Below are 27,569 nucleotides of genomic sequence, written 5' to 3'. Positions count from 1 at the left end.
CCAGCTTAATGGCCTATCAAAGTGACAACATGTATTGTGCTCGAAAATCTACAGTTTGGGGGAATCTCAGCAGAGCTAGCTGTCCCTTCTTTGCTCCATTTGGCATTAGTTCAAAGAGTGAGGCCACCAGTCATCTGAAGGCTCGCTGTCATGTCAGGGCACAGGGGCACTTGGTGCTGGCTGTCAGCTGGGGCTCAACTGGGGCTGGGACACCTACTTGTGGCCTCTCAGTGGGGCTGCTTGGCTTCTTCACAGTGTGTTGGTGACTGGGGGTGGGGGGAGGGAGGGAGGGAAGGGAGAGAGAGAGAGAGACAGAAACTATCATCTTTTATGACCTCACCTTAAAAATTATGTAATGTTAATTCTGCCACTTTCTATTCATTTGAAGCAAGTCCCCCAAGGCAGCCCATGTTCAAGTGGAGAGGAATTAGACCACTTTTTGATGGAGGAATGTTTTAACACTTTATCCCACAAGGCAATTCAAGACTTTGTGTTAATAATGCCATACCTAGCGAAGAAAGGGGCTCCCCCCTTGGCTCCAGTATGAGAATTTCATGGCAGCATAGGGTCATGTGCCAACCCGTTGGACCAATTGCTGTAGCCAAAGGGGTGAGGAGGCCCTGTGAGGCCCTGTCATTAGCCAAACGCGTTTCCCTGCGTGTCCGTGTGTGGAGCGGGCACGTGTGCTATGAGGAGAGGGGCAGCTGGTAGTGCGGATTAGAGCAGTAGCCAGGACACTTACCGCACACGCGACGTCCTTAGGAACGACCGAGAGCAGCACAGGATGTCAGAATGGGGGACGTTAAACATATACGAGAGGATTAAAATGAGCACACTGAGCGGTTTGTTGCTTTTGTCAGGGAACGTTCATGGAACGCCTGCTGTTCTAAGCTCTGCCGGATGGTGGGAAGCCCCGCTGTCCTCAGCCTCCCCAAAGCTGCGCTCACATGCTGGCTTCCAGTTGCCTCTGATTAGAGGTTTTCTGGAGACTTTTGTCCTAATCCTTCCTAAGAAGCAAAGGAACCTTTGATTTGTCTCTGACTGTGGCAGTGTCTAGCAGGGCTTTGTGTGTGCGATTTAGAAACGCTTCAATCCATCAGCTGCTTATTATATGTATATATAATATGAGGCTGATTGGCCCATCCCGTCACTGAATTGCCTGATGAATTCAATTGCAGAATTAACTCTTCTATTTCTGCATGAAGTGACAATTAGAAACAATTAACTCTTATTCAACCTGGGATAGTCAGTACTTAAAAACACCTTCATGAGCTGTGAAAAATTGAACAAGTGCTTATTTACATATTTAGTTTTAGTATTCTGCATACTTTTAGTTGGGGTGTAAGTTACGTACGATGGGCTGTGAAGTGTTTGATACCCCCTGTGCACATCTGGATGAGGGCAGCTCAGCAGGGACAGTGGGGCGTCCGGGACTGGGTGAGGAGACCGCGTCTGCGTGGCTGTGCCTTTGGTCCCATTGTCACCCTGAGCACCAGCCGGCTCCTGGGTAAACTGGGAGTAGTGGTGTGGGTGGAAGGTTAGCTGTGATAACGGCATGTGAGGCGCCTGTGCAGAGGCAGTCAAGGGTCTTTTTCTTTTCTTTCTTTGTCCACCCCTCACCCTCGTTCCCCACCCCTGGGTACTACACGTTAGAAATGCTGTGTAAAGTGTGCCAGCAGTTAGCATGCAGAAAGTAAGGTCAAATGATTTGCTTCTTATTTTCTATTTGCCAATAAGAAGCTTATTTGCACATAGCCAGATTTCTTTCAAGCTGCAAAAAAATTCAGAAATGAGGTAAAGCAATACATATTAAAACATGCAGATTATAATGAAGCATTTAAAGTTTGACTACTCTTCACATCGTCCTGTGGCAAACTGCCTTTCCTCTCTGCAGCCTACATTTCATGACCTTGAGTCTCTTCTCTTCGTCATTCTCTGTTGCACGACATTGGATGACATTGAGAAAGTGAAATCAAAGCTAAGTGGGCTCTGAAAGTATTGGTTATCCTGATTTTGAGGGTGGATGAAAAAACTGGAAAAGGAAGAAAATGAGGCACAAATGGAGCGCTACACACAGGAGCAAAGGAGATTGGACAGGGTTGACTGTCCATTCTGGTCATTTTTCTGTGTGTGTCTGCTGTTTTGTGACCTGTGACACCCTCATGGGCCGAGGGGGTTAAAGTGCAATTCCCGTCCGTTTCAAGCTGTCATTCATGGCGTCCATTTCCTCTGCGTAGCGGCAGTGACATGGTCGGTGCCCTGCTCCTTGGGGGGCTCCTTGCACTGGATGATGCCTTGGGGGACAGTTGATTTCTTTTTATACATTGTTCAGGCACTTAATTAAATCTTGCATCCTGTCCAATAAAAAATGGACAGCGAATATACTACCAACACATTCTAGATGTCAGGAAGAAAACCTTGAGTGGCTGTTTCCCCAGGTTTAACAAGCTCTGCGCCCATCTCCTGCTGCTCTCTGCCTGTCACTCCTGTTCTCAGGTCACTGAGGGCCCAGAGCCCGGCATGGATGCACCAGCCGTTCAGGAGGCCCTCTCTGGGAGAGCACTCGACACCCACTTAAAAGAAAAGTCATCTAGGGAAATACTTGTTTCTTGTAAGACTTCTAAACAAAAACATAGATCGTATATAAATACTTGAGGGTTGACCAAGGTCTTCAATAGGAAGGCAGCAGAGCCAAAAGGCATCTCATGAGTCGTGCGTAGAAAGTGACAGGAGGGATTGTTCCCTCTGCCTTGATGCTGGTGGCTGGGTCGGTACCAGGAGTCTTGAGGGTTTGGAAGTAGCTCCTCCTCTGTCCCTGCCTCACTGAGCCAGCCTGTGGGCTCCTGCATTGGCTCTGTTCTTGTTTCACAGTGAGGAAAGGCAGCCCAAGTGGGTCACGGGGGCACGTATTCCGAGCAGGGATTGAGTGGAGCCGGAAAATAAAGCCCCTCTCCCCGAGTTGCCCAAAGTCTCCAAACCCCAAACCTCTCAGTTCCTGTGTTCTCTGGACACATTCATCAGACAATTCTGTGACCTTTTTACTTCATCAGCCTGCTCATCCCTGCCAGAGGATTGTTTTCATTGTACATTTGTTTCCTGACAGTCAAATCTCTCCATTAATAAGAAAAGGCATGTGAACTTGTGACAGTACTTTCCCCCCAATACTATTGTGTAGAATGTCCTACCTCAGATTCAAAGACATTCTTCCCACCATCCCTCCCTCTGTAAATTCCTGATCTCGTCTACCTCTCAGCCCAGCAGCCTTTGCTGTACGTCCTCCTACAACGACCAGCCACTCCAGCCAGAAGGACTGGGGGCCGTGCGGGCTCTCCGCTTCCCCGGGGCGTGGAGCCATTACAGCTTGGACATTGCATCGCCCACATCTCTTCTCTCCTTAGATCCCGTCAGTGTTTGCCTGGACTAACTCACTGGTCTCTGCTTCCTGTGCAGGTAGGATCCCTTCTCTATTTCCGCTCTGTCCATGACTAACGTTGTAGGATGGCTGTTAAACTTGGCCTCCAAAAACACCTTCTCACCCCTGCCTTGCCTTCTACCTTCACTTCGTACCACTGCTTCACGCCCCCGGTGACTTTCCCGCTAGTCTTACCATTGTTCCTGCAGGCAGCATGCTGTTCCTCTCAGGTTTTGCACTTCTGCCGGTTCTCATCACCCCTCTGCATCTCAGATCCCACTAGGCCATCAGGACTTGGTTCCAATGTCCCTTCTTTTGCGTACTCTGCATGTTCACCTATGCTCATACATACTGTGTTGTAATATTGCTGATGGCTATCCCATTGATGACCTGTAAGCTGCCTGAAGGAGAGAAAGAGGCCCTGTCTAATTTAAACTTTTATCCCCAGCACCTAGCCTCGTGCCTGGTGGAAGTACACTCTCAAGATGGTTGTTGGATGAACAAATAAACGTTCAAATACAGCTCATCTGCAAATGATAACAGTTATCGTTGTTATCACATGTTATTAATAGTTGATAATTCTACTAACAGAATCATAAAATATTAGTGCTTTCAGGTCAACCTAGTTAACTTGACAATAAGTCAGGCTTTGCCATTTACTAATTTGCATAAGCTTGGACAAATTAAGCTTTCCAAGCTCCAATTTTCCCATCTGTAAAATGGGATAAAGAGTTGTTTCAAGAATTACATGAGATGGTGTATGTTAATGTTTGGGTTATAACCCAAACATTAGGAGTAACCACCAAATGAATATCAGTTTCTACAGTGATAATCACCAGTAGAATATTTAGATATTCTATCTGGATGGTCTTTTAAACTTGCTTTCTCTGTTTTTCTGTTCAAATTTGTTTGCAAACAGGTTATTGTCATAGTGCCTTTTGAGAGTAGAGAGAAACGGAAAGCACATCACAAATGGACTTTTTAATATTTCACAGTAGACAACGTTCTTTTCCATCACGGCGATGTATGGATGGAATGACCTTTATCTGTTGATGACAATGACGTAGCAGAAGGGACACTTTTCCACTTGACCTTTATACAATGTGCCAGCTTGTCTCTTAACACAAAATAAGTTAAATTGACGGCTTGGTAGAACACTGACCTGCCAGAAGCTTATTGTTGGAAAGGAGACAGGCGCAGACGCAGCCCCTGTGAGCCACAGAGCTTGGTGACTTCCGTAGCCCCAAGGGTGGCTTAGAAATGACGACCGCCTAAGTCACTGCCAGAACATGTAGTGTAATTAGTTCCTCTGGGAGTTTGCTTTTGAATGGGATTGTTTGCAGTGAATTTTGGTGCCGTGGGCCTGATGACTCTGGCGGACCACTCTACTCTTTCTGCTCTTGCCTCGTGTTAGCGCTCTTCCTCTCTTCTTTGCTTCCAATCAGGTTATTGTCCTGGTGCCTTTTGAGAGTAGAGAGAAGCTGGAACGCCCGTAGTAGGTGGACATCACGGGATGTTTTCATCTCATCGTTTCTATTGCTTCCTTTTGCCTTTCCCTAAACGTTACTACTTCCTTTTAGTTTTATACCATCGGGTGATTTTCCCCTGAGGCTGACGTGGGAACTTGGCACGTTTGCTCTTTCCCAGGCAGTTGTGGACACAGGGTTCTAGGAAGCATGGAGAAACGTGTCATGAGCCTGGCAGGCCTGCTGGGGCACGTACTCCTGGGCATCGGCCCACTGGGCTTGCAGCCCTAGTTCAGTTCTAACTGCAGGAGTAACCATAGGCCATTCACTTCACCTCTTTAGGAGCCAGTGGAAGGACTCCATTTTTGTTCAGAGTGCATGGCTCCTGTTGGTGCCAATCGTGAAAATGAAAAACAAGCGTGTCATTCAGGGATTTTTCCCAGAGCTGGATCTGTTGTGATATGAGAAATCACATCACTGCTCAGTGGGTACAAGATCACCTGTCATACCTGCCTCGCTGGGCCTGTGTGAGAAACGGAACTGGCGGTAGGAAAAGTGCTGATTGAAAGAATGATGCAGGAGTGGCCAGAGGGCTCAGTTGGTTAGAACAGAAGCCCTTAACAACAAGGTCACTGGTTCAATTCCCACATGGGCCAATGAGCTGCGCCCTCCACAACTAGATTGAAAACAACGGCTTGAGCTTGGAGCTGAGCCCCTGGTGGGCGGCTGGTTTTCTCAGTGGTTAGAGCTCAGTGCTTGTAACACCAAGGTCACCGGTTTGATTCCCACATGGGCAAATGAGCTGTGCCCTCCACAACTATATTGAAAAAGCAATGACTTGACTTGGAACTGAGCTGCGGCCCGCACAACTAGATTGAAAAACAACGACTTGAGATCCTGGAAAAACACAGTGTTCCCCAATATTCCCCAATTAAAAAGGAAAAATAGAAAGAATGATGCCAGTGTGTTAGCTGAGCCCTATGCTCAGGGCGCTCTGGGTGGTAGTTTCTGCTTTTTAATCTTTTTTACAACACAAACAAAAAGAAAAAAAAAGAAAAAGGAAAAAGTTTTTAAGAGAAAAAATTAGAAGGACATAAAAAAATGCTTTGGAAAGTTAGAAATCTAACAAAACCGTCAGTCCCGCAGCTGAATTTGACCTCATGTTCCAAGTAAGTAAATCTGGCTGAGATGAATATTTGATGCATTGTCTGTGGAATCAGAAATTCACTTGCATTTTTGAAATTAAGAGGCTGCTTATCAAAACAGTGGGCGAAAGTATAAACCCTTTGTTTTTCTTAAAGATCTTAAATGATGAAATGTTCACTTACATCAGGTGAACTTGGGACAGCGACAAAAAATTGGCATCTGTAAGGTTGCATCTCCAAAAGGGTGCCATGGCTCAAAAACAAAGCAAATGAAAGAAAAGAACATCCAAGAAGGAAACACAAATATTTGAAAAGCACTGCCCTAAGGACTTCAAAATGATACCTTAGAACCTCTGAAACCTTGTTGCGAGGAAGAGAAACTCTCCTTCTCCATCCAGTCCCCTTTTCTGTTTACTGGAAGCTTGAGCTTTGTGTGTCCAGAAACACAGTAGCTGGAGGTGCTCAGTCTGTAGGGATGATGGCATTTGGTGCTGGGTCTTGATCAGTGAGGACAAGTGTGCCTTGCTGTGATGCAAAGCCCTCTCGGTGTCCACACTGGTGTGAGTGCCTCTGAGTAGCTCCCGGAAATGCGGTTTTGCAGTGTAAACAGCAGTGAGCGTCACGTACTGTCAGGCCCAGTCAGGGGCGTCCTTCTGGGTCCATTCTCCTTAGGGAAACTCATTTCCTTCTTGGACACAATTGGTTGGGGTCCGGCATCCAAGCCTCAACACCCAGAACCAAACTCCAGTTAATGGCACCCCCCAAATTTAAATAAAACAAAGCAAATATCTACACAGAGCCAGCCATTACTTCTTTAGACATAATGAGAAGAAAAAGGATTCAGGTGGAAGGATAAGGGTGGAGTGTTGCTTCTCTCTCTCTCTCTCTATCTCTCCCCACCCCCGTCACTCTCTGCCCCTCACTCTCTTCCTTTCAGAATAGTAGATACTAGTTGTGAGACTGAGGAAAGCCTGCTACCCCAAGACTTCTGCCACCGAAGCCCCCATCCCTTATCATGGCATGAAAAACCACTATTGTTCAACATCGGTGTTTGAAAAATTAGATTTTTTTAGGGGAAAAAAAAACCCCACCCAAAGTGAATGGAAGAGCGTGCCGCGAGTAATGTCAGTTATGGGGATTCAACTTTTGGGCCTTTAACTGAACGTGAATCCTGCCCTTGGTGGCAGCGTGTCCTGATCTGGACAGGAAGCCACTTGCCCTGCAGACTTTCCTAGGACAGTCTGTCCCCTGTCTTCCAGAACTGTCGCTACAAGGTCAGATGCACTGGCCGTGGGCTTACTCTTTTATGGAACTTATTTCTGGCCCAGTTTTAAGTGACAGGCATTCTTTCTGTGCAGAATCGCACCTACATCAAAAGTTAAATTTCTTGTAACAGGTCTGTCGTGTCAGACTTGTCTGATAGCCCAGAGCAGACATTTTAAAATACCGGTCCCGTCTGGTTTATAACTTTATAGTCTGCTCTGGTGATTTTTGTATCATCAATCGGGTTACGACACCCTCAGCTTCCGGCCACCCCTTCTCCCCTCCCCCCACAGACACACTTCTGCAGCCCCTAGGACCGCTGGGGTGGGGAAGGGCAAGAGCTGATGTCTCACCTTCTCCCTCCCTCCTTCCTCCTTTTTTGGGGGTTGTGGGTGGGCTACATCTGCTTACCGGAGGAATGTCAAGTGCCTGGTGGCAGAGCTGGACAATTAATTCTCTAGGTCAGTGGCTTTCAGTTTCTGACAGTGACCCACAGTAAGGAATACACCATAATCCTATACATACATGGAACAAAAACACAGCCCCCCTGACATCGTATTTGTTCTGTTTTAGTTCAGGAAAAATGAATGTGGGTGTCCATCCACTAATGAGCAGTATTTTGAAAATACTGCGCTGGTCCTTCAGATGACTTTGCATACCCAACTGTCACACCCTCTGCGTGGGGCTGGGGGCAGTGCTCCTGGCATGTCCCCTGCCTGCCAGCCTGGGTCCATGGGAAACCTGGAAATCCCTGATTCTTCAGGAAAAAGCAGGGCACCATGAAAGAGTCTTGCCTTTTCCTGACCCTCGGGGATTCTTACCATGTTTGAAGGGGGCACCAGAGTGTCATGTGGGTTCTAGAACTCTGCAAACAGTCCCAAGTGGGGTGCAGTTTACCCGACTTTCAGGCATCCCCAACTTCCAGGTGGATTTCCTGAGGCCCTAGGAAAGAGGGAAGGAGCCTGCACAGGGCCGTGAGCTGTTCCCCCCAAAAGAAAGACAGTCTTTTCTCTTCACTTCCTTTCTTTTGTCGTCTGTGTGGACACGGGCAGACTTTTTCTGGAATTCCTTCTCTTAGCAGTCTGTGGTAGGTTAGCTGGCTCCAGAGTCTGGCCTGAAAGATGAGGCACCCCCTATTTTTGTTCGTAACTGTAGCTCTGTGTTCTCTAATTCTGGCATTAATATGAATAAGGGATTCCACCTCTCCCAAGAAGGAAGGGTTCTCGATGGTTTTTTATACTCTCAGGTCTCACTCTTGCTTGGACAGGCTAGTTGTCAGGGAGACTCTGGGTGCCAAGTGCCTGGCATAGCTTTGCTCACACAAATAAAATAGCCAGCTGCTGTTTCTCCAGATACAGCTGGTTTTCTGCATAGAATCTGCTCTCTGCTCATTAGTATCCTTTACTGTCCTCCTCACCATAGGAGAGGCCCCTGCGACCCCTGGGGTCACTGTCTGTTTCTGGGAGGAGTGAGTCATTCATGCTCCCAGGGGGGTTTTGGCTCCAGGCCCTTCACCCGTAGCTGCTGGTCCTGCTCCCAAGTGACCACAGAGAGGGCTGCGTGGTGCAGGGATGGGCCTGGGAGTCAGCCCGGGCGGCACCAGCCATGCTTGAGTCCCCAGGGATCCGGCTTTGGGGGGATGCCACAGTCACGGAGAACCCAGGTTTCTCGTGGTCATTGGCTCTAGTAATTCGCAGATTTTGCATCCACAGAGTGCATCCTAGAAAAACGATGGTATTTTCCCAGTGTGGTGGGAGAAGTCAAGTTGACCCTGCCCAAGCTGGCTGAGGGTCCCTGTGTCCACACGGCTGAGGAAGTGGCACCGACCTGTTGTGGCTGGTGTCTGTGAGGGGATGAGGCCGCGTCTGTGAGTTCTGGAAAAGTTCATGCCGGAGTCACCTGCACCTACTGGAGTGACATACTCGCATTGCCAGGTGTGGCAGACAGCAGCAGAAGGCCCATGAGGCAGCAGAAAGGGGAGCCAGTCCCTGCCAACCCCAGGCTCCAGGCTCACAGCCTCTTCTCCAGGGGCCTCTGTTGTCAGAGCCTGGCCGCAGCCTCTGGCAGGCAGAGTGTGGTTGGTCTGCAGGTGTCCAGCCTCAGCACCACAGAGCAGAAGGTAAAAGGTGAGAGCTGAGTGACAACAGCTTAACAACTGGCACATCCCCGAATAGCTTTTCTGCATTATGAACCAACTGAGAGATAACAGAAAGGGATAAAGCAGATGGAGACCTAGGAATCAGCTCTGTAACTGCTAAAGCAACACTCTAGAATGTGGCTGAGGTCTCTGACAACAGTGGGCCCCCGAATACCAAACCCCAGAATTAGAATTACCCACCCAGCCACAGGCAGCAAGAAGGTGCAGGGTCGTCTTTGTTGGGGGTCTGCCCTTGTAATCCTGAGTTATTTATTTATTTTTTAAAATGTGAATTATAGTTCACATACAATATCATATTAGTTTCCGGTGTACAACGTAGAGGTTAGAGATTTGTAGACCTTACGAAGTGGTCCCTCGGTCAGCCTGGTGCCCCTGAAGCCTGAGTTCTTGGAGGAACAGAGCAGACTGGGGGCTTCCCAAGGTCATCTGACCTCTAACAGGCGTGGGCAGGGGCTGAGCTCTGCCTGCTCGGTGCTGCTCCCAAACTCCCAGCCAGGAAACTCACTCCGTCCCCTGAGCAAGTGTATGGGAATGGGGCCCAGTAGGAAGGAAGTGGCACGTCCTCCCCACGTAGGATCCCCATGGCAGTCAGTGGACACAGCAGTTCTCATGGGTTGACAGCACCACTCCAAGAGGGATGTAGGCAGACGGTTCTGTAGGTGGCAGCACGCTGCGGTCCCGAGGCGTGGCGCTCTACTGCTCTGTCCTAATTCAGGGAGTGGTTTTAGAATACCAAGAGAAGAAAAATGGGCCGAGTGCTGGATCCTGGAAACATCACAGACGTCTTCCTTCTTAGCCTGCGGCAGATAAGGGTCTGCTGAGATCTCCCCCGCCCCCCCACCCCCCCTGCCCTGCAGGAATTCCGTGTGCTGAGACTCAGGGTTGCTAATTAACAAAGGACTTTGATGCTGGATAGAACCAACCCAGGAGTAGGGCTGGCGTAATACAGCAGTCAGTGCTTGGAAGGTAACAGTGTTAGGAGTTGTTCTTAAAACACCAGCGCACCTGTGTCTGTAGCCCCTTGTCTGCTGGTGTTTGCAAGATTTAGTAAAATGGATGAGAACATAGCAAAAGGTTATCGTGAAAAACTCAGAAAGCCTTCATTATACCTAGTCTTAAAACAGCTTGTTTTCTTCCTGTTTTCTTCACGGACACCATGAAATTTTATACTGCACACCTATTGGTGTTTCTCTTGGTGGCGTAGTGCGAACGAGTACGTGGAATGTGGTCTGCCAGCGTGTCATAGTGTCCCGCAAAGGCTCTGTGACATTTTAGGTCCTGCAGACCCACTGGTCCCTGGGAAGCTAAAGGTCACCTGTGCTGCCGACATGAGCGAACGCAGGACAGGTGAGGCAGGAAGCTGCTGTGCATCTTACATCATGAAAAAGGAAGCACAGGGAGACTGACCATAAAGCCCTCTGAATGTGACGGTCCTCCGGGGTGGGCCCTGTGGATCGCAGGCTGCATTTTAAAGAGATGCCATTTGAGTTGAATTAAATCCGCATCAACGAGCTGGGGCCGTCACAGCAATCTTTTTGAATTATTTTTACTTTTTGTAAATACAGCTCTGCCGCTTGTGTTTTACAAAACCATCCACAGGCATTCTTTTCTTACCATGTCCCAGTAATCTGGTGGCACAAGTGGGATTAGTACAGTTATTTTCATGTGTAAGATGAGGAAACTGAGTCTTAGAGAGGTTAAATAAAGCCCAGATAATAAAGTTGGCCCAGTGAATCCAGGATTAAAATCTGGGTCTCCTGATCCTTAGGCAAATAAGTCATTTAAAAATTCTGATTTTCTTCTTATACGAGAGGATCTTACACACACACACACGCACATGTACACACATGCACACGCGTACACACACATGCACACGCGTACACACACATCCATGTACTCATGTACATACACGCACAAACGTACACAGGCACACACATGCACGCACACACGTACACATGTATACACATGCACACATATGCACACATACATGCACATGTACACACACGCACACATACACACACACACACACACACACACACACAGGAATCCCAGCACCCCCTTTATATTGTTTACTTGATTCTTTTATGCATCCTTAAGTATTTTTCTTTAGGATAACATACAATCTGGTTTTTTTTTTTTTTAAGGTTCCAGTTTTAAGGATTGTAAAGCCAAGGTTAGTTTTGAGAGCGTGCATGTGCACTCCTCCCTCGTTCCCTAAGTATTGGCCACGTGCCTTTCATAGCACACATGCATCCGGTGCTGGGGGGTGGCTACCAACAAGGCAGCGGTGGCTTCTACCTGCAGGAGCCTGGGGCTCGCTCGGTCCCCTGCAGCTGCACAGCACCTGCCGGGGTTCCCGGGGCTCCTGTCTGGGCCAGGCGTTAACCGTCTTCACCAACGAAGGGTCACTGAGCTGTCAACTGCTCTTGTTTCTGTAGCTCTGAGGGTTTGGGACTCTGTCCCCAGAGTCATGCTTGGCCGTGACTTCATGCCATATGTCAGCTGGTTCTAGAAAGGACCTCAGGTGCTTCTCACATGCTCTCTGTTACTATTGCATTTGTGCTCAGGGAAACATCCCCACTGACTCCAGTTTTATTGCTAAAATCTGTACGGCATCTAAGGACTCTGGGAAGATACTTCTAAAACCAGTCCTGCAGACCCTTCTAACCTTTCAGCATCTTCCTACCATATAGAGAGCCATTGCTTGAGACCAGCACACATGTGGATGGGTCCACAGCGTGTGGACAGCATCTTTATTAGCCATTCATCTCATTGGCTGCTGTTTTGTGGTTTCTATTAGCATCGCCTTTGAATTAAAGGTCACTGTTTTATTTGTACTGTGGTGCTTCAGCCAAAAGAAAACAGCTCAATTCCACTTTGTTCCAAGGAACTAATATTCTAACAGGCTTTATTTCTTCTGATGGATTCCATCCTAATTAGAATGGCTCAGGCTGGTGCAAATAATTTGTTTAATCTTAGTTTTTTATTGGACTGTGCCATTTTTCCAGAATCCCTTTATGCCAGGAAATTTAAGCTGCTCATGCATGGTGCCATGTTGTTAGCCAGCGACCAATTTAGTGCAGTCCCCTTGGCACTGAGCAGTGCGCTGGTGTGTCCTATTTGTCCCTCACAGCAAGGGGTATACGCATCAAGGTGGTCTGCATTCAAGTTTTTAAATCATGATGGCAGCGGTGGCCCAACTGTGCACTCCTAGAATCCTGAACTTCATTAGAGACGAATATTTTAAAAGATGTTCTACAAAAGACAATGAAGTTTTAAAAGATCACAGGTTGCAGCGATGACCATTAAAAGGATGAGAGAGCCTGTGGTTTCTGAGCACTGACAAGCAGATGTGTCCAGCTAATGTTTTATGGAAACACCAGCAGAGCAAATTACTCATGAAAAGTCTATTCATAGGAACTAACTGAATGTCATGTCCAGTTTAATAGTGAAAACTGAGTGCCATCCATAACCAATAAAGAGAAATAATGAACAAGCATTTGAATTCTTTCATTTGTATGATTTCTAAAAATAGCCTCAATGCTACTAGTATGTTCCACATTTGAGACGCGCATCAATGTATTCAATGGTCCGAAAACCCTTTAACGTACGTGGAGAAAGATGAAGGAGCCCATGAAGGAACTCACCGAGGACCACTTGGATTTTCAGTATGATCGTTCTTTAAGGCTCCTGGAGATGTGGAAAAGGCCCCAGAATCATTTAAAGTTATATTATTGTTGTCAGAAGCTTCCCATGGCCTTGTCAGTGCAGTTGGTCTCCTATAAAGAATTCTTCTTTAACATCTCTCTTAACATATAGACTTCAACATTCAGTGTATGGAGTCTGTCCATTTATCAGCTACGCATCTGGATTGCTAAGTGAATTAGTAATTGCCTAAGTGATTGACCCATTTTGGTAATGACTGATCATATATCTAAATTCAGAAGAACAAGGCATAAAAATTTGTTTTGTTTCACGTAGGAGGATCTGACATTACATTTTCTTTTTCTTTTTTTTTTTTTTTTTAAAAAGATTTGATTGGGGAAGGAGAACAGAACTTTATTGGGGAACAGTGTGTACTTTCCAGGACTTTTCCAATTCAAGTTGTTCTTTCAATCTCAGTTGTAGAGAGCGCAGCTCAGCTCCAGGTCCAGTTGCTGTTGTTAGTTGCAGGCGGCGCAGCCCACCATCCCTTGCAGGAGTCGAACCGGCAACCTTGTGGTTGAGAGCCCGCGCTCCAACCAACGGAGCCATCTGGCCACCCGGCAGCTGAGTGGCAGCTCATTGACTTCATCCTAGTTGCGGAGGGCGCAGCTCGCTGGCCCATGTGGGAATCGAACCGTCAGCCCCGTTGCCCAGAGCTCGCGCTCTAACCAGCTGAGCCACCCGTCCGCCCCGCATTACATTTTTCAATAAGAGTTTCTCTTTCAGACTTTACACACTTTTAAGCAGATAAAAATAAAATCACACCCAGTTGAGTTTTATTTCAAAATCCATGCTCGTTGACCCCAGGTAGGAACCCTACTTGCTAGTGCCTGAATATTCCAGCTGACTATTGCCTTTTATTTCTAAAAATGGATTTTTTTTTACAAATTATTAAAGCAATACACGATCATTGTAAAAACATTTAGAAAGTTTAGAAATACAAATAAAAGAAAAAAAAATCACCTTTATTCTCATGGTACAAGATAGCCACTGTTAGTATTTTGGGGTATGTGCCGACTATTTTGTTGTCCTGCTGAGTGGCTTTTTCTCTCTTGTCCTTTTTTTTGGGTTCTCTGCGTTGTAGCCACTTGAAAATGATCTGCAGAATATTCCTCCTTCCTGAGCAAGTTCTTTCAGTGCATATCTCCTAATAAGCAGCTGGCAAGTTAGATGGCTGTCTCTTCCCAATGTCATCAGCAGGGGTGATGGCAGCGGTGGTGCTGGTGGTGGCAGTGACAGTGGGGTGTATTCCATGGTAGTGACAGTTGCCAGTGGAGATCCCACCACCTCATGTTCTGAACAGAGAACATGGATCACGCCTAGATAGTGGTCCAGTTCTACACAGCATCTGTAAAAACATACTTCAAAGAAGGCTTTTATAGTTCTGAAAATCTGAGGCTTTTATAAAAAGTAACCAAAATTCATTTGGTCAGTTTGGTGATTGATATTTCGTGAATAAACGTTTTCTTACGAGTGTGGTTTTAAGAGTTGAGGCAGTGTTTTGGAGTGAGCCAGCACCAACCGCCTTTCAGAAGCTCATGATCCTGGTGAACTTTGTATGTTTTCTGATGTGTCTGAATACTGTTACCTTTAGGCGTGTGTACAAGCCTATTGACAGCGTGTGTGTACGTACACACACACACACACACACACACACACACACACACTCAGCTTGCTGGGCATATCACACACTCAAGGCCTAGGGAAGTAGCTACAAATTTCATTAGTTTTGCTATTTTGATCACTTACAATTTATTTTGCTTAGAAAATTCTTGTTGAGGAAAAACATATGCTTCAAACCAAATATTCTCCTGAAATATTTCAAAGGTAGGCACAGGGCTGAGTGGGAAGTATCACAGTTAAGTTAATGGCTTGTCCTCCATGAATTTTGTCTCCCCCAAATGTTTGTTTTTCCTTTCAGACCATGGTCAAAGTGATTTCTCAGTCTTCTTTCTGCATGTTGAGATATAACATTCCTAGAAATCCTCTTTGGTGTTCACTGAAAAGATCTGTGACCCCGGGAGCCAAGTTTCCTAAGCAGTTTAGCATTAAGAATTTGAGCAAACCAAATCTCCATTTTTATGCAGAAATGAAAGAGCAGCATAAGTAATCAGTAGGCTATTTAAAAATATAATACTTTCCTAAATAATAAACAGCTCAAGATTTTATTGTTGATTTTATAAGAAGACGAAATGAGAGAAAGTCACCCACCCTCATACTGACTGACTGCCAAAAACTCTTAGTTCCTCCCAGGGTTTTTTGGTTGTTGTTCTCATTTTTAAATATATTTGTAATCAAGTACAGATAATATGTACATATAATTTTGTATTCTGTTTTTCTCATAATATTAAAATATGTCCACACAGTTTTTTAAATTGTTTTTTGATGTGCTATGTACCATTCCATGAGTGGATGTACCATAGTTTACTTAACCATTCCCCTAGGATTGGATGTGAAGCTGTTTCTATTTTTGTTTGTTTGTCTTTGTTTGTTTTGACAGCTAAATGCTTTCTGTGAGGCAGAGGCAGGTGGTCAGTGGGTTGCGAGGCTAGTTTGCACGTCCGTTGCTCTCAGGACTATGCTGGACCCCGTGGGAGAACACCGTGGCCCAGCACTCAGGTTTGGGCGTCAGACAGACCTTGGTTTGACTTCTGATTCTGCACAGCTGTGTGACTAACCTAGAAGAATTTCTTAATGTTCCCTGAGCCTCAGTGCTTTGATCTGCCAAGTGGGAATGACTATCCCCTCACAACGCTACTGTGAGGGTAACATGGTTGATACATAGCAAGGGCGCATGGCAGCCATAAAATGGTTGCTGTTTTTCTGTCTCGTCCGTTCTCCTTCTCCCAATAGAAGCAGTCATTCACTTACTTGTTCAGCATTTCTCCGTACCTGTTGTGCGCCAGGCGTAGGTAGATGCTGGCAGGGCCGGCAGCATTATGGCCAGTGGATCCCTGTCTCTGGGGACCCAGAGGGACCTGTGTGTGACTGGAGAAACGAGGGCAGCAGGATGGCTCCTGGAAGCACCAGAGGAAAAGCCCCGAGTCTGGCACCAAAAAAAACAAGGGTCAAGTTCTGACGTGGCTGCTTCCTCATTCTGAGGCCATAGGTGAATCACCTGAATTCCCTCGCTTCAGTTTCTGCGTTTGTGTTCCTCCTCTGCAAGTTGTTGTGAAGCTCAGAGAGGATGTGTATTTAGCATAAGCGAAGTGGATGCTCAAAAACGATTATTGTGCTTGAAGTCGTCGGTGTCCCAGCAGGGGCTGACTTTTATGATAATGAATCTAGCAGATCCCACTGTTCTGATATGTGAGAGACAGTTCAGCTGTGCTCACGTTAGGCTGAGCTCCACTTTGCTACAGTCTGAGTCCTTGTGAATTGGTCATGTGACGCCGTGTGCATGGCACTGTGGGGTCATTAGACTGTTCAGCTCTCAGCGAGTAGCATCCCTGGCCACTGTGTAAAAACCAAGCAAAAAGGACGTAGGAAGACGTCGATTGCTTCCTCGCGGTAAAGGGCTTCCTTAGCGCCTAGAATGGTCATATAGCCAAGAATGTGGTTTACACCTGACAGTCTGTCGTCTGGAGATGGAACGAGCTGCAGGGATCCAATCTGTTCAGCGGCGTGGATGTCTTCATCAGTGAACATTTCTTGCGTCTCCATAACTGTTTATTTGCTTACTTAGGCACAGATGTAGGAAGTACTTTTCTTTCATTCTGGTCCATGTTGTACCCCAGGAAACAGATACTAAGGACTGATGAGCCAGGGAATAACAGGCGTGCTGACCCTCAGTTACACCTAATAAGTATATAAATATAAGTACACAAGTATAAGTAAACATAATAAGTATGCAATAGGAGCATAAAAATACATTTACTTGACCCAAAGTGGAATGAGATGATGGTTAGCATTTTATTGCTGGTATCCTACAAGCAAAGCTTGTGAGATGCTTAACTTGAATAAATAGCGTTATTAGAACGCATTGTTTGAAGTGTAATTATGCTTAGTGCTCGGTAATGTCTCCGTGGTTATCTTTGAGTTCGTTTGTTTTCCCTATTCAGCTATGTTGACAAAATGCAGCCAGCGTTGCTAAGATGATTGCTATCCTATCAGTCAGCTGATCAGTCAGCTGCATTCATTCAGCGCTGCTGTGTAGCCCCTCTGATTCTGCCCTTAGATCTTGAGCTGTGAACTGAAATCAGATCCGCAATGCTTACAGAAAGCTTGCCGAGGTGTAAGAGAAATGAAAAGCCAAAGAATGTGTGTTGTTTCTTCATCCACTGGGCCAAATACAACCATAGGTGGAGTCACACAAATTAGGGACTTACAAGTCAGAAATATAGCATTTAATAGCACTGCGGTGATCTATTTACGATTTTTAAAAATTGGAAATAATTTCCCACTAAAGAGATGCTGCAAGTATAGGGCTAAGAACTTGCACGTCTCCCTCCCTCCGAACCCCAACTGTCATCATGAAGCCTTTTTCTGAGCACTTGAGGGCAGCCGCCCACATGATGCCCCATCAGCCCTAAGGACCCCACTGTGTTTTTCCCCAAACAGGCTCTACGCACCACCACCGGCCACTTGCCCAGTGAAGCAGGCCACACTGATACAGCGCTCCGGGCCGGCCTGGGCCCCACTCACATCTCAGCAGCCACCCAGTCTGGCTCTTTCCTCCTTTCTCATTCAGGGACACACACTGCATGCGGTTGGGGTGTCTCTGGCCTCCTCCGGCCTGGCGTGCTTGTCAGTGCTCAGTCTTTGAAAGTGTTAAGGACAGCGTACCTTACATTTTGTCAGGTGATCTTCAACCTGTGTCCTTCGATGCCCTCTCATGACTAGACTGAGATCATGCCGCCTACTTTCTGTGGTCACACTGGTGCCCTGCACCCCACCGAGTCTCCTTCCCATCATTCCTTTCTATTAGTCGGCATTCTGTTAGCATGGAAGCCTGGGCTCCTTCTCTATCCACGGTTGTACGTCATTAATCGTATTACTTGAGCCTCAGATTATCCGAGATTTGGCCCATGGGAGCTCCTTCAAGTGGCTCCTGTGTTGTAGTGACCTGTCCCCATCCATCTTTGAGCACGTCCTAATTTTTTGGTACAACAAGCTTGTACTGGCCCTGCCTGGGGCCTAGAATCAGCCATTTGTCCAACGAGCTCCAATTCCTTCATGGAGGCGGTGCTCAGAAAGTAGGATGTGTATGCTTGGGGTGCTCTTTGCAACTGGGGTATCATTGCTTCTGGGCTTCCTCAGTGGATGAAGATGGAAAATATATGTAAATGCACACACACACTCATTGGCAACTGTTTCCGTACCTGTCTGTTGAGTATCTGTATTAAGACCCGTTAGTTCATACCAGTCATTCCATTTCAGAACAACACACCTACGTTCTTTCTGCTCTCACCCCTTTCCATAATTGTCAGTGTGTTCTCCAGGACTCAGAAACCCGGCTCTGTCCACCCTCCGTCTCCCTACTTCCTCCTCCCATCACTTTACTTCTCTCTCAGCGTAGGCTACCTCCCACCCTCCGGGCTGGCTCGTCCGCCCGCTGCCCCATCCCTCAGTGGACTGCATCCTGAGGCACCTGTAAGCGTGCCACCATGTGCCTCTGTGTGGCTTCCTTAGGCCCTGGGCACCTGACCCTGGGTGCTGGCAGGCACACCTCCTGCTCCTTCACAGGACCACCCCCAACACCACCACCAGCACCAGTGGGTCAGCTCGCTGTCCCTGCACAGGACAACGCCTGTTTATAATTTTGACCCCTGTCCCCAGTCTCTGAGTCCCTTAAGAACCAGGAAGGTGTCTTGTTCATCTTGGCAGCCGTATGGCCCAGCACTATTGAGTTAGCAGAAGTATTTGTTAATGGAATGAACCCATGAAATAAAAAATAAGCTTGGCATTTAGACAGTGAGAACTGCTCTCTTCAATCAGTTTCAAACATTCCTCCCTTTCAGAGGAATCATTTCTCCACACCGTCTACACAGATGGATGAAGTGGGCTGGCCACACCGGTTGGAACTTCTCCCTCCTCCTTTGAGGCATGCAACGGACTGAATGTTTGTGTCCCCTCAAATTCTTATGTTGCAACCCCAATCCCAGTGTGATAGAATTCGGGGTGATTAGGTCATGAGAGTGATTAGGTCATTAAGAGGCCTAGGGAATGGGATCCCTAAAAGAAGAGGCCAGATCGCGCGCTTTCTGCCACGCGAGGGACACAGCAACCCGGAAGAGGGCTGTCACCAAAACCCAGCCACACTGGCACCACACTGGCACCAGGCTGTCATCATGCTGGCACCACGCTATGAGACTTCCCGCATCCAGAAGTGTGCAAAATAAATGTTTGTCATTTAAGCCCTGGAGGAAACAGTACAGTCCTGCGAGGTAGACAGTGCACTTGGTTTTCAGCTTGGTGAGTTTCACAATTTTATATTAATTTAGCTGCTAATGGAAAGGATTCAAAGTGGCTTATGAAAATACACAAAACAACAACCAAAATGAGGGAATCTAAATGGGAGTTTAGCTGGACATCTTTTTGTGCATTCCAATTGTGAGTGAGGCAGCGTCCCCAGTGCAGGTCATTAAACAGTGACAAGCATGGTGACACGGTCCCCTCTCTTAAGGACACAGATGGCCTTGAACAAGTAAAGACAAGTGTGAGGCACTGAGGGCATGAAGGAGCCCGGGTGTGCTGAGGGACATGCAGACCAGGGAGCCCACCTGGAAGGTAGGGGCTGGGAGGGGCCACGATCAGCAGGAAGAGAAGGACGTGACTGGGTGTTCGTGGGGGAGGCAGTGGCAGTTCCCCCAGCTCAGCTCGTGGGAACTTGACTCTTCTGGTTGCTCAGGGAAGAACCAGTGGAGTCACTCTTGACCTTACTCTTCTCTTCTTCCCTGTGCCCAATCTGTCAGAGACTCCCTGAAATCCAAGGACCTTTCTCCACCCCCACTTTCACTTTTGGTGGCCACCATTAGGTCTGGTTCAGGGAGCTGCCATAACCTTGTGGCTGGTCTCCGGGCTTCTGCCCTTAACAGTGTCTTTGCAAGCGTGGGTTTTCCTGTTGAATGTGAGTCCATCATGTCAGTCTACTGAGCCAAACGCTCCAGCGCCTCTCAACTCCCTCGTGGTCACCGCCCAAGTCCTTTCAGTGGCTACGTGGCCTGACCATCGAGCCCCTGCCCCATCTCCTGTTGCTGTTTGCTTTGTTCACCTGCTCAGGCTCCTCACGCTGGCTGGGAGCACCCCTGCCTGGAGTATCTAATCAGTGAGGGGTGTACTTTGGGGTGACCAATGGAGTGTACCCAATACCAGCCACAAAACAGAAACGACTTGAGATAGCCACACTTTGGAAGGTTGAGTGGAAGCCTAAGATGTATCTAATTGCAGGTCGTTCCTGGGAGAACTTATGTTTTCCTTGGGATTCGTTGTGAACGTGAGTTTTGGCAGCTGATGGACCGTTTCCAGTTTCAGTTTGCTGGATCTGCTTGTGTCCTCTGAGGACTTCCTCTCCCGGCAGTGGCAGGGTGCAGTTGGGAGGGAATATGGCGGGCAGTGGAGGGAGGCCAGACGGGGGCTCATTTGCTTGCGAATATTCGAAGGCCAGGACCTAATGGTGTTACTAGGAGGAGCCCATCCTGCTGGACGCGTGCTAGGTGCCAGGTACGGTGCTAAACGCTTTGCATAGATTATCTCACGTAATCCTCGGGAAACCTGATGATGCAGATATGACCATTATTAGCCCCATTTCTACAGATTAAGAAACTGAAGGTTAAGTAACTTGAAGGTCAGACAGCTGGGAATGACAAAGCTGAGGTCGAAACTCAGTTTTCTCCGAACCCCCGTGTAGTGGTATCTTGACCCGTCTTTATCCCTCATTATGACTGTATCCATACTGTCTTAAAGCATATAAGGGAAGGGCTTTACTGCTTTCCACTGAAGTTTTGATTTTTATATAGCAAGAAATAAGTAAATAACTAAGTAACAAAGTAAATGAATACATAAATTAATGAAAATAAAACAGTTAATGAAAATGTATTTTTACAAAACGTTTGAAGCTTGGTGTTAGGGAACAGGGACCTTTTGGCGTTGTCTGAGAAGACGTGTCAGGCCAGACTCCGCGGTGTACTGGAAATGTGATGTCTGAATCAGCTCCCGCTGTCCCTTTGAAGAAGGTGGCACAGACTGAGAGCTCTGGCAGTTACCTGTGACTTGGTCTTGAACAGGAAATAGACGACCCTTTCTGGTATCATTACAACAAATCCTTGGCACATCCTGTTAGCGAGTTTCTGGCTATCAGCCCCAGTGCCTGTGGCACATTTATGGGCAGGTCTCTCAGTGGACATCCTCAGGGACCCAAGTTTGCCGCCCATGACACCTGGGACCACCACCCTTTCCTCTGCCCAAGAGTGTGTTTTGGGCGTGGACCAGGTAGGATGTGTCGTTGCACAGGAGGGTGCACTGTGACTAGCATTGATAAAAGGTTTTGTTCAAAGCGTTTTCAAAATAACATGCTTTTGCAAATAGTGATAATTCAAAATTGAATCTTAAAGAAATGGCTTCTTGGGAAATGGCTGTAGAAATACAAAGGAGTTTCTGTGATGTAGTGTGGAGCCTCCAAATGTCTTCTCATCCTGGCACACATAGCAGAGGATAAGATTATATTTACAGTGCACACCGGGTAAGCAGTAGGAGCTCATGGCCAAAGGGGCCGGCTGGCATCCCGGCCAGCCCCACAGCCCACCTGCTCCCCCAGGGTGGAGGGCATCAAGGCTTCCACGCAACACCTGGCCAGCCCACCAGGATGGAAGCTCTGATGGATGGTACTTTTCAACCCACTCCTTATATTTCTGCAATAATAGCTTTATGGGAAGCTTTCCAGTTGTTTAGGTATTTGAGGATGAAGGTAAGTTCTCGTTTGAGGGAATTCCAATTGCTGCCATTTATTTTTTTTAAAGAAAAATGGTTTTATAGTGATTCTATATTTATACCTTATTCTTGGATACTTAAGATCATTAAAAAATAACAGGACCCCTACATTCTAAGTGAATGTATAGTCATCTGTAACGTGATAGAATTGGAACGTTGTTTCTATGCCTTTCATAACTGGGATGGCTTTATATTGATGGGAACTTTCTAAGGAAACATTCTTATTTATTTATTTATTTATTTATCTATTTATTTATTTATTTTTTATTAAATTTATTGGGGTGACAATTGTTAGTAAAATTACATAGATTTCAGGTGTGCAATTCTGTATCACATCATCTATAAATTACATTATGTGTTCACCATCCAGAGTCAGTTCTCCTAAGGAAACATTCTTAAAATCAACACATGGGCACTGATTTTCTTCAACTGACTATATGGAACTTATTAAAATTAGCAGATTTCCTCCCAAACAATCACCATGGGTTTAAAAATAATTAATATTAGGTATGCTTCTATGTGATGGTGATGATTATGACCATGATATAAATGCATAAACTATACCCTCTGATAGAAAACTGAAAGGTAGGAGGGCTGTACTGCCAGTAGAAAGAAGATTCTTAAAAGCAACCAACTAGGAGAAAAAATTGCTGACCTAGAACCCAGCTTTGCCTTATGTCATCAAGGTGAGTACTGGCTGGGAATGGAGCGATCCTGGACTGTCTGTTTTGAGTTCCCTTGTTCTTTATTTCTCTGTCGTTGTTTTGGATTTCCAGCGGAGACAATAAAACAAAGGTTGGAAGACCTGGAGAAAGAGCAGAGCAGCCTGCACTTCCAGCTTCCGTCCAGGCAGCCGGCCCTCAGTGGCCTCCTGGAGCACCTGCAGGCACAGGCGGAGGCCGCCCTGCTCGGGGCCGCCCAGCAGTGAGTACTCGCGTGGCCCTTCTTCCTGTCCTGGCCTCTTCCTCTCTTAGCTCCCGTGAGTGAAGCGCTGTGAGGGCTTGAGCTGGAGAGACCCTCGGTTGCTTGTTTTTGGGGAGTGCCCTTTTGTGGGTTGGGCAGGTGGGGGTTCCTTCCCCAGTGGGGGAGGGCATGGGGCCTACTCTCCTAAGAAGCCCTTTCTGCTCAGTGACAGGGAGAGCCCCCTCTTCTAGCACGGCCTGGGCCTGCGTGTCCCGCTTCCTGGAAGCCAGCCTCTGAGGAGGTGGGGGTGGGGTTCCTCCTGTCCAGGGCAGCGGGGTCTTCTGTCATCGTTAGCCTGTCAGATCCACAGCCGGCCCTGTTGAATGAGGAATGGAAACACCTCCTCCTGACTCTGCCTTTTGCTCCTCAGCCACTTATGCTGTTTCTGCTACCCAAGGGGCTCCTGCGGTCTGTAATAGATAGACGGCGACTGCCATTTCTAATCCAGTGGCTGCACACTTCAGTCCCCTAGAGAGTTTTAAAATGTTGCACTTCCCCACCCCAGGCTGCCGTAAGTCAGGCATCTGGCGGTGGGTGCCAGGCACTGGCATGTTTGAAAAGTCCGAGCCGCTGCTCTCATACACCTGCTCGTGTCCTCTCTGCCTGGGGAAGGCTTCCGAGGGAACAGGTTTGCGATGGTGCTCTTAGCCTAATCACAATGCAGGCCTGCTTTTCCTCAGGTATAAACATGGCCACAGCAATTACACTTTATTTGCATCTTCCCGATGGCCCTGCCAATCACCCGACCGTCTGGCCCTTTCCTAGTAGGTGTACACGGCCTCCTACACTCTGCTGATCGTCGTGTCTCCCTGTGGCCTCTCTGCAGCCAGGCACATTGTTGTCTTGTGAGCTTGTCCTGCAGCTTCCCTGGGACCAGGTGTCTGGCGCTGGTCGTGCTTCCTTATGCAAGTTTCCTGAGGGGACTTTTACATGGTCTCCTTAAGGAGCGGATGAGTCCCGCCGCCCCACTGCTCTTCTTTTTTCACCTGACTTTGAGGTATCACCCGTTTCCACTTCCTTTCTCACATGGGGCACTTCCCAACTAGTTTGTTTCTCAGTTCTTTCTTTCAATTGTTCTTTGGGGTGGTTTCTTGTCCTCCACTTCAGTCTCGGGCCATTTTTAGCATCTACTGATGTGTTTCTGTTTCCTCTACAAACACTGCATAGCAGTTACTAAGTGCTTTTCATAGTAACTCAATTTTTTAAAAATTTGTACTGCGGTAAAATATACATAACGTAGAATTTACCTTTTTAATCACTTTAGGTGCACAGCCCTGTGGCATTAAGTGCGTCCACACTGCTGTGCAGCCATCCCCACTGTCCGTTTCCAGAACTTTCTCATCTTCCCAAACTGACACTCTGTCCCCATGAAACACTAACTCCCCACTCCCCCCTCCCCCAGCCCCTGGCACCGACCATTCTATTCTCTGTCCCTATGATTTTGACGACTCTAGATACCTCATATAAGTGGAATCATACAGTACTGTCCTTTTGTGACTCAGCAGAATGTCCTCTAGGTCCATCTGTGATGTAGCCGGTGTCAGAATGTCCTTTCCTCTGAGGCTGAGTGATGTCCCACTGTGTGGGTGGACCACACTGTGCTTATCTGGTCATCCTCAGTAGAAAGGAAGTAGCTCATTTAGTCCTCAACACAATTTCGGGTGTACTGTTTATACGTCGATATCTGTATCTACATGGAGAGCTACACCGGCACGGTCCATACCTGTGCTTGTATTTAAAGGTGCGGAAATAAGGCCCAGGAGAGGCAGACTACCCCGCGGTGGGAGCTGGGCCGGGCACAGACCCACCAGTCTGGCATGAGTCGGGCTTGGAAGGAGCACACTGCCCTGACTCTGAGTCTGAGCTGGCAGAGGCTTTTCAATTATTGTCTATTTAGCCTACATGTGATTTGGCTGGAAAGTGATGCTTTTGTTATGGTCTTGGCTGAGTTTCTCATAGACCATGATAAACTAAAATAAAGGCAGTAACATGCTTTCTCACTCAGGTAGGCTACATCAAGTGGCATTTCTTCAATCAACTGTGACCGATAAAGATAGCAGTTCCATCGGGTTCAACCTACTATGTCCCCATAAAAGCAGAAGCTTTAGTGACCGTTTGAGAGGCCCATAAACTACTGGCTCACTTGTTAACTCTCACCCTCTTTCCTTCCCTTGGAGGAGTTACCTGTATGCTGGGCTTGGTTCCCATTCACTTTCTGAGCACCCCCGGCCCCCGTGATCTGATGTCTCTCCCTCTCACTACCAATGGCAGTGATGGTTTTCTAGTTTAATTTCTTTTTTTTAATCAACAATTAGTTTTTTTTTTCTTTTTCTTTTTTAAATTTATTGGGGTGACAATTGTTAGTAAAATCACACAGATTTCAGGTGTACAATTCTGTATTACATCATCTATAAATCCCATTGTGTGTTCATCACCCAGAGTCAGTTCTCCTTCCTTCTAGTTTAAATGTAAAAGGCATTTTTTTCTCTATATCACTGCATTGTCCAGAATTTGGAATCACTCACATTCACTCCTAAAACTCTCTCCGCTTGGCTTTTGTGATGCGCCCTTTCCTGGTCACCTTGCTGCCTTGCTGGCCCTTCTTCTCATCTGTTCTGAGCTCCTGTTTTTCTCCCTTCTCCTGAGTCCTGATGATCCTCTGCTTTGGTTCCAGCCTGGCCTCTCTTCTTACATAACTGCGCTCTTTCTGGGTGACCTCTGACACTCCCACGCTCTAGGTACCATTGATGTACTCATTTCCCTCAAATTTGTGTTTACCCCGGTTTCTCTCCAGAGCGCCAACCTACAACTGAACTGTCTATCGAACATCTGCCTGATCTATTACTGTTTACTGTCTTTTTAGCCTACAATTTGACTATCTTTTAAAACTATGTATTAAACTTTCACTTTTGCACACTTTACTCCCCGCATCAGAAAATGAGACTTGAATTAGATTACTGTTTTTCAAACTCCAGTTATCTAGGTAACCTTGGCTTTTCTTTTGCCAAATCCACCTGTTCTGTTATTAACACAATTAGAAAATGACTCAAAATCAATTTCTTTCCTATATTTTTCTAATGCATATTAACACAATTACATAGCTGTTAATTTTTTAAAAGTTGGCTTTCAACGTGCCAGCTGTCCCTCCAGCCTGTGACTTTTGTCATTGTCAGGATTGTCTGGACATGCAGGCTCCCCTAAAGCGGGGGCTGTGGCTGCAATTCTCACCATGGCCACCAGGGGGACACACTGCCAAGCTGGAGCTCACGGAGCCCAGAGCCGGACAGAAAGGTTTCTCCCCTGCCAGGGACTCCTCGGAGTCGGGGAAAATAGAACGCTTTCCAGTGAGCTGTACTTTTCCCGTAGAAATAGACTGGTTGTGTCAATGTGGTAAGTTTCAGTACTAATTAATAACACAAACAAGTGCCGCCTGACCTTTTGGAATCAAGTATTTCTTTGCGAATCTGGTGAAAGCTATAGCCTTCTTCCATCATCAACCACATGCGTACAAGCGTGCAGGTGGCTGCGTGCTGACTCAGGACACATACAGATGCGCTCACCCTTCAGGGGGTCTTTGGATCTCAGGGTAAGAAAATTTGGTTTAGAATAAGTTTTAAGGAGATGGAAACACCCAAGGACCAGTAGGTACTCCAAATTTTTTTTAAACTGTCACTTTGTCCATAATAACCCCTGTTTAATTCAACTTTTAAAAAAAGCACAGTTTAGTTCTCTGAGCCTTGTGTAGAATGCCACCTGAGTCACCCTCAGTTTGTTTGGGTCCTTCCAGCAGCCCAGAGGGTTTCAGCTGCTGCCTTCGTGGGTTAACCGGCTCCTTTCATAGCAGATACGGGTACTCAGGTGGCATCCTGTTCTACACTGCTCAGTAATATACTGGGTCCCTGGGGTCCTTGCTCAGCGGGGTACAGACACAGCCTGGTTTTATATCAGGTTCCCTTGGCTGCTGAATACGTCTTTCCCATTTCGTTTTGATATCTTGGGCAGATAACAGAAATGTGTGGGTAGTTTTCAGTTGCTAATTCACCCATCAGCTCAGTTAAAAGCTTTTCCTGTCTGGTGTCTGTAATCCTCTTCTTGTTGGTCATAGCTGCCTCCAGGGCTCCCCGGGGGGCTGGGATCCCCCTGTCAGAGGTGTTGACACACTCTTCCTCTTGTGACACGGGTGTGGGTTCCCCAGTAGGCACTACCCAGACCCTGAGGTGAGTGCGGCCTCCTCCATCCCACCTGGGCAGCCACCACTTTTCACACGTCGCTTAGCCTCTTCTGTGGGTCCCCTTCCCAAAGGCACACATGTCGTGAGGATAACTTTTGTGGTGACCACTTGACTCACGGGAAGGTCATGTATCTTTGCCGCAGAGAAAGGTGGGTGTTCAGGCCACCCCGTTCCCACCTGCCTCCGCCCTCCATGTGCTCCAGTTCCTTTACCCAGAGGTTTCCAGTGGGGTTGACCCCGGGTGCCCATGTGGCGATCAGCTCAATAACGCACCATTTATTGGCCTGTCCCACTCCTC

General features: G+C 47.1%; 1 protein-coding gene across 6 annotated transcripts in view; it reads left to right on the top strand.

Annotated features, from left to right (window-relative positions):
• The window catches only part of DISC1 (DISC1 scaffold protein), a 285,116-nt gene that overhangs the window by 61,581 nt on the left and 195,966 nt on the right, over nt 1-27,569 (top strand). For all 6 annotated transcript variants that reach the window (XM_033099896.1, XM_033099897.1, XM_033099898.1 and 3 more), the window contains exon 4: nt 22,854-23,001. In XM_033099896.1, the coding sequence (XP_032955787.1) occupies nt 22,854-23,001 (148 nt within the window). The remainder of the gene's footprint in view (nt 1-22,853; nt 23,002-27,569) is intronic.

Source organism: Rhinolophus ferrumequinum, chromosome 27, assembly GCF_004115265.2.
Source record: "Rhinolophus ferrumequinum isolate MPI-CBG mRhiFer1 chromosome 27, mRhiFer1_v1.p, whole genome shotgun sequence".
Taxonomy (NCBI): domain Eukaryota; kingdom Metazoa; phylum Chordata; class Mammalia; order Chiroptera; family Rhinolophidae; genus Rhinolophus; species Rhinolophus ferrumequinum.
Note: the sequence above shows the minus strand (reverse complement) of the source record. Positions and strands in the feature narration are given on the sequence as shown.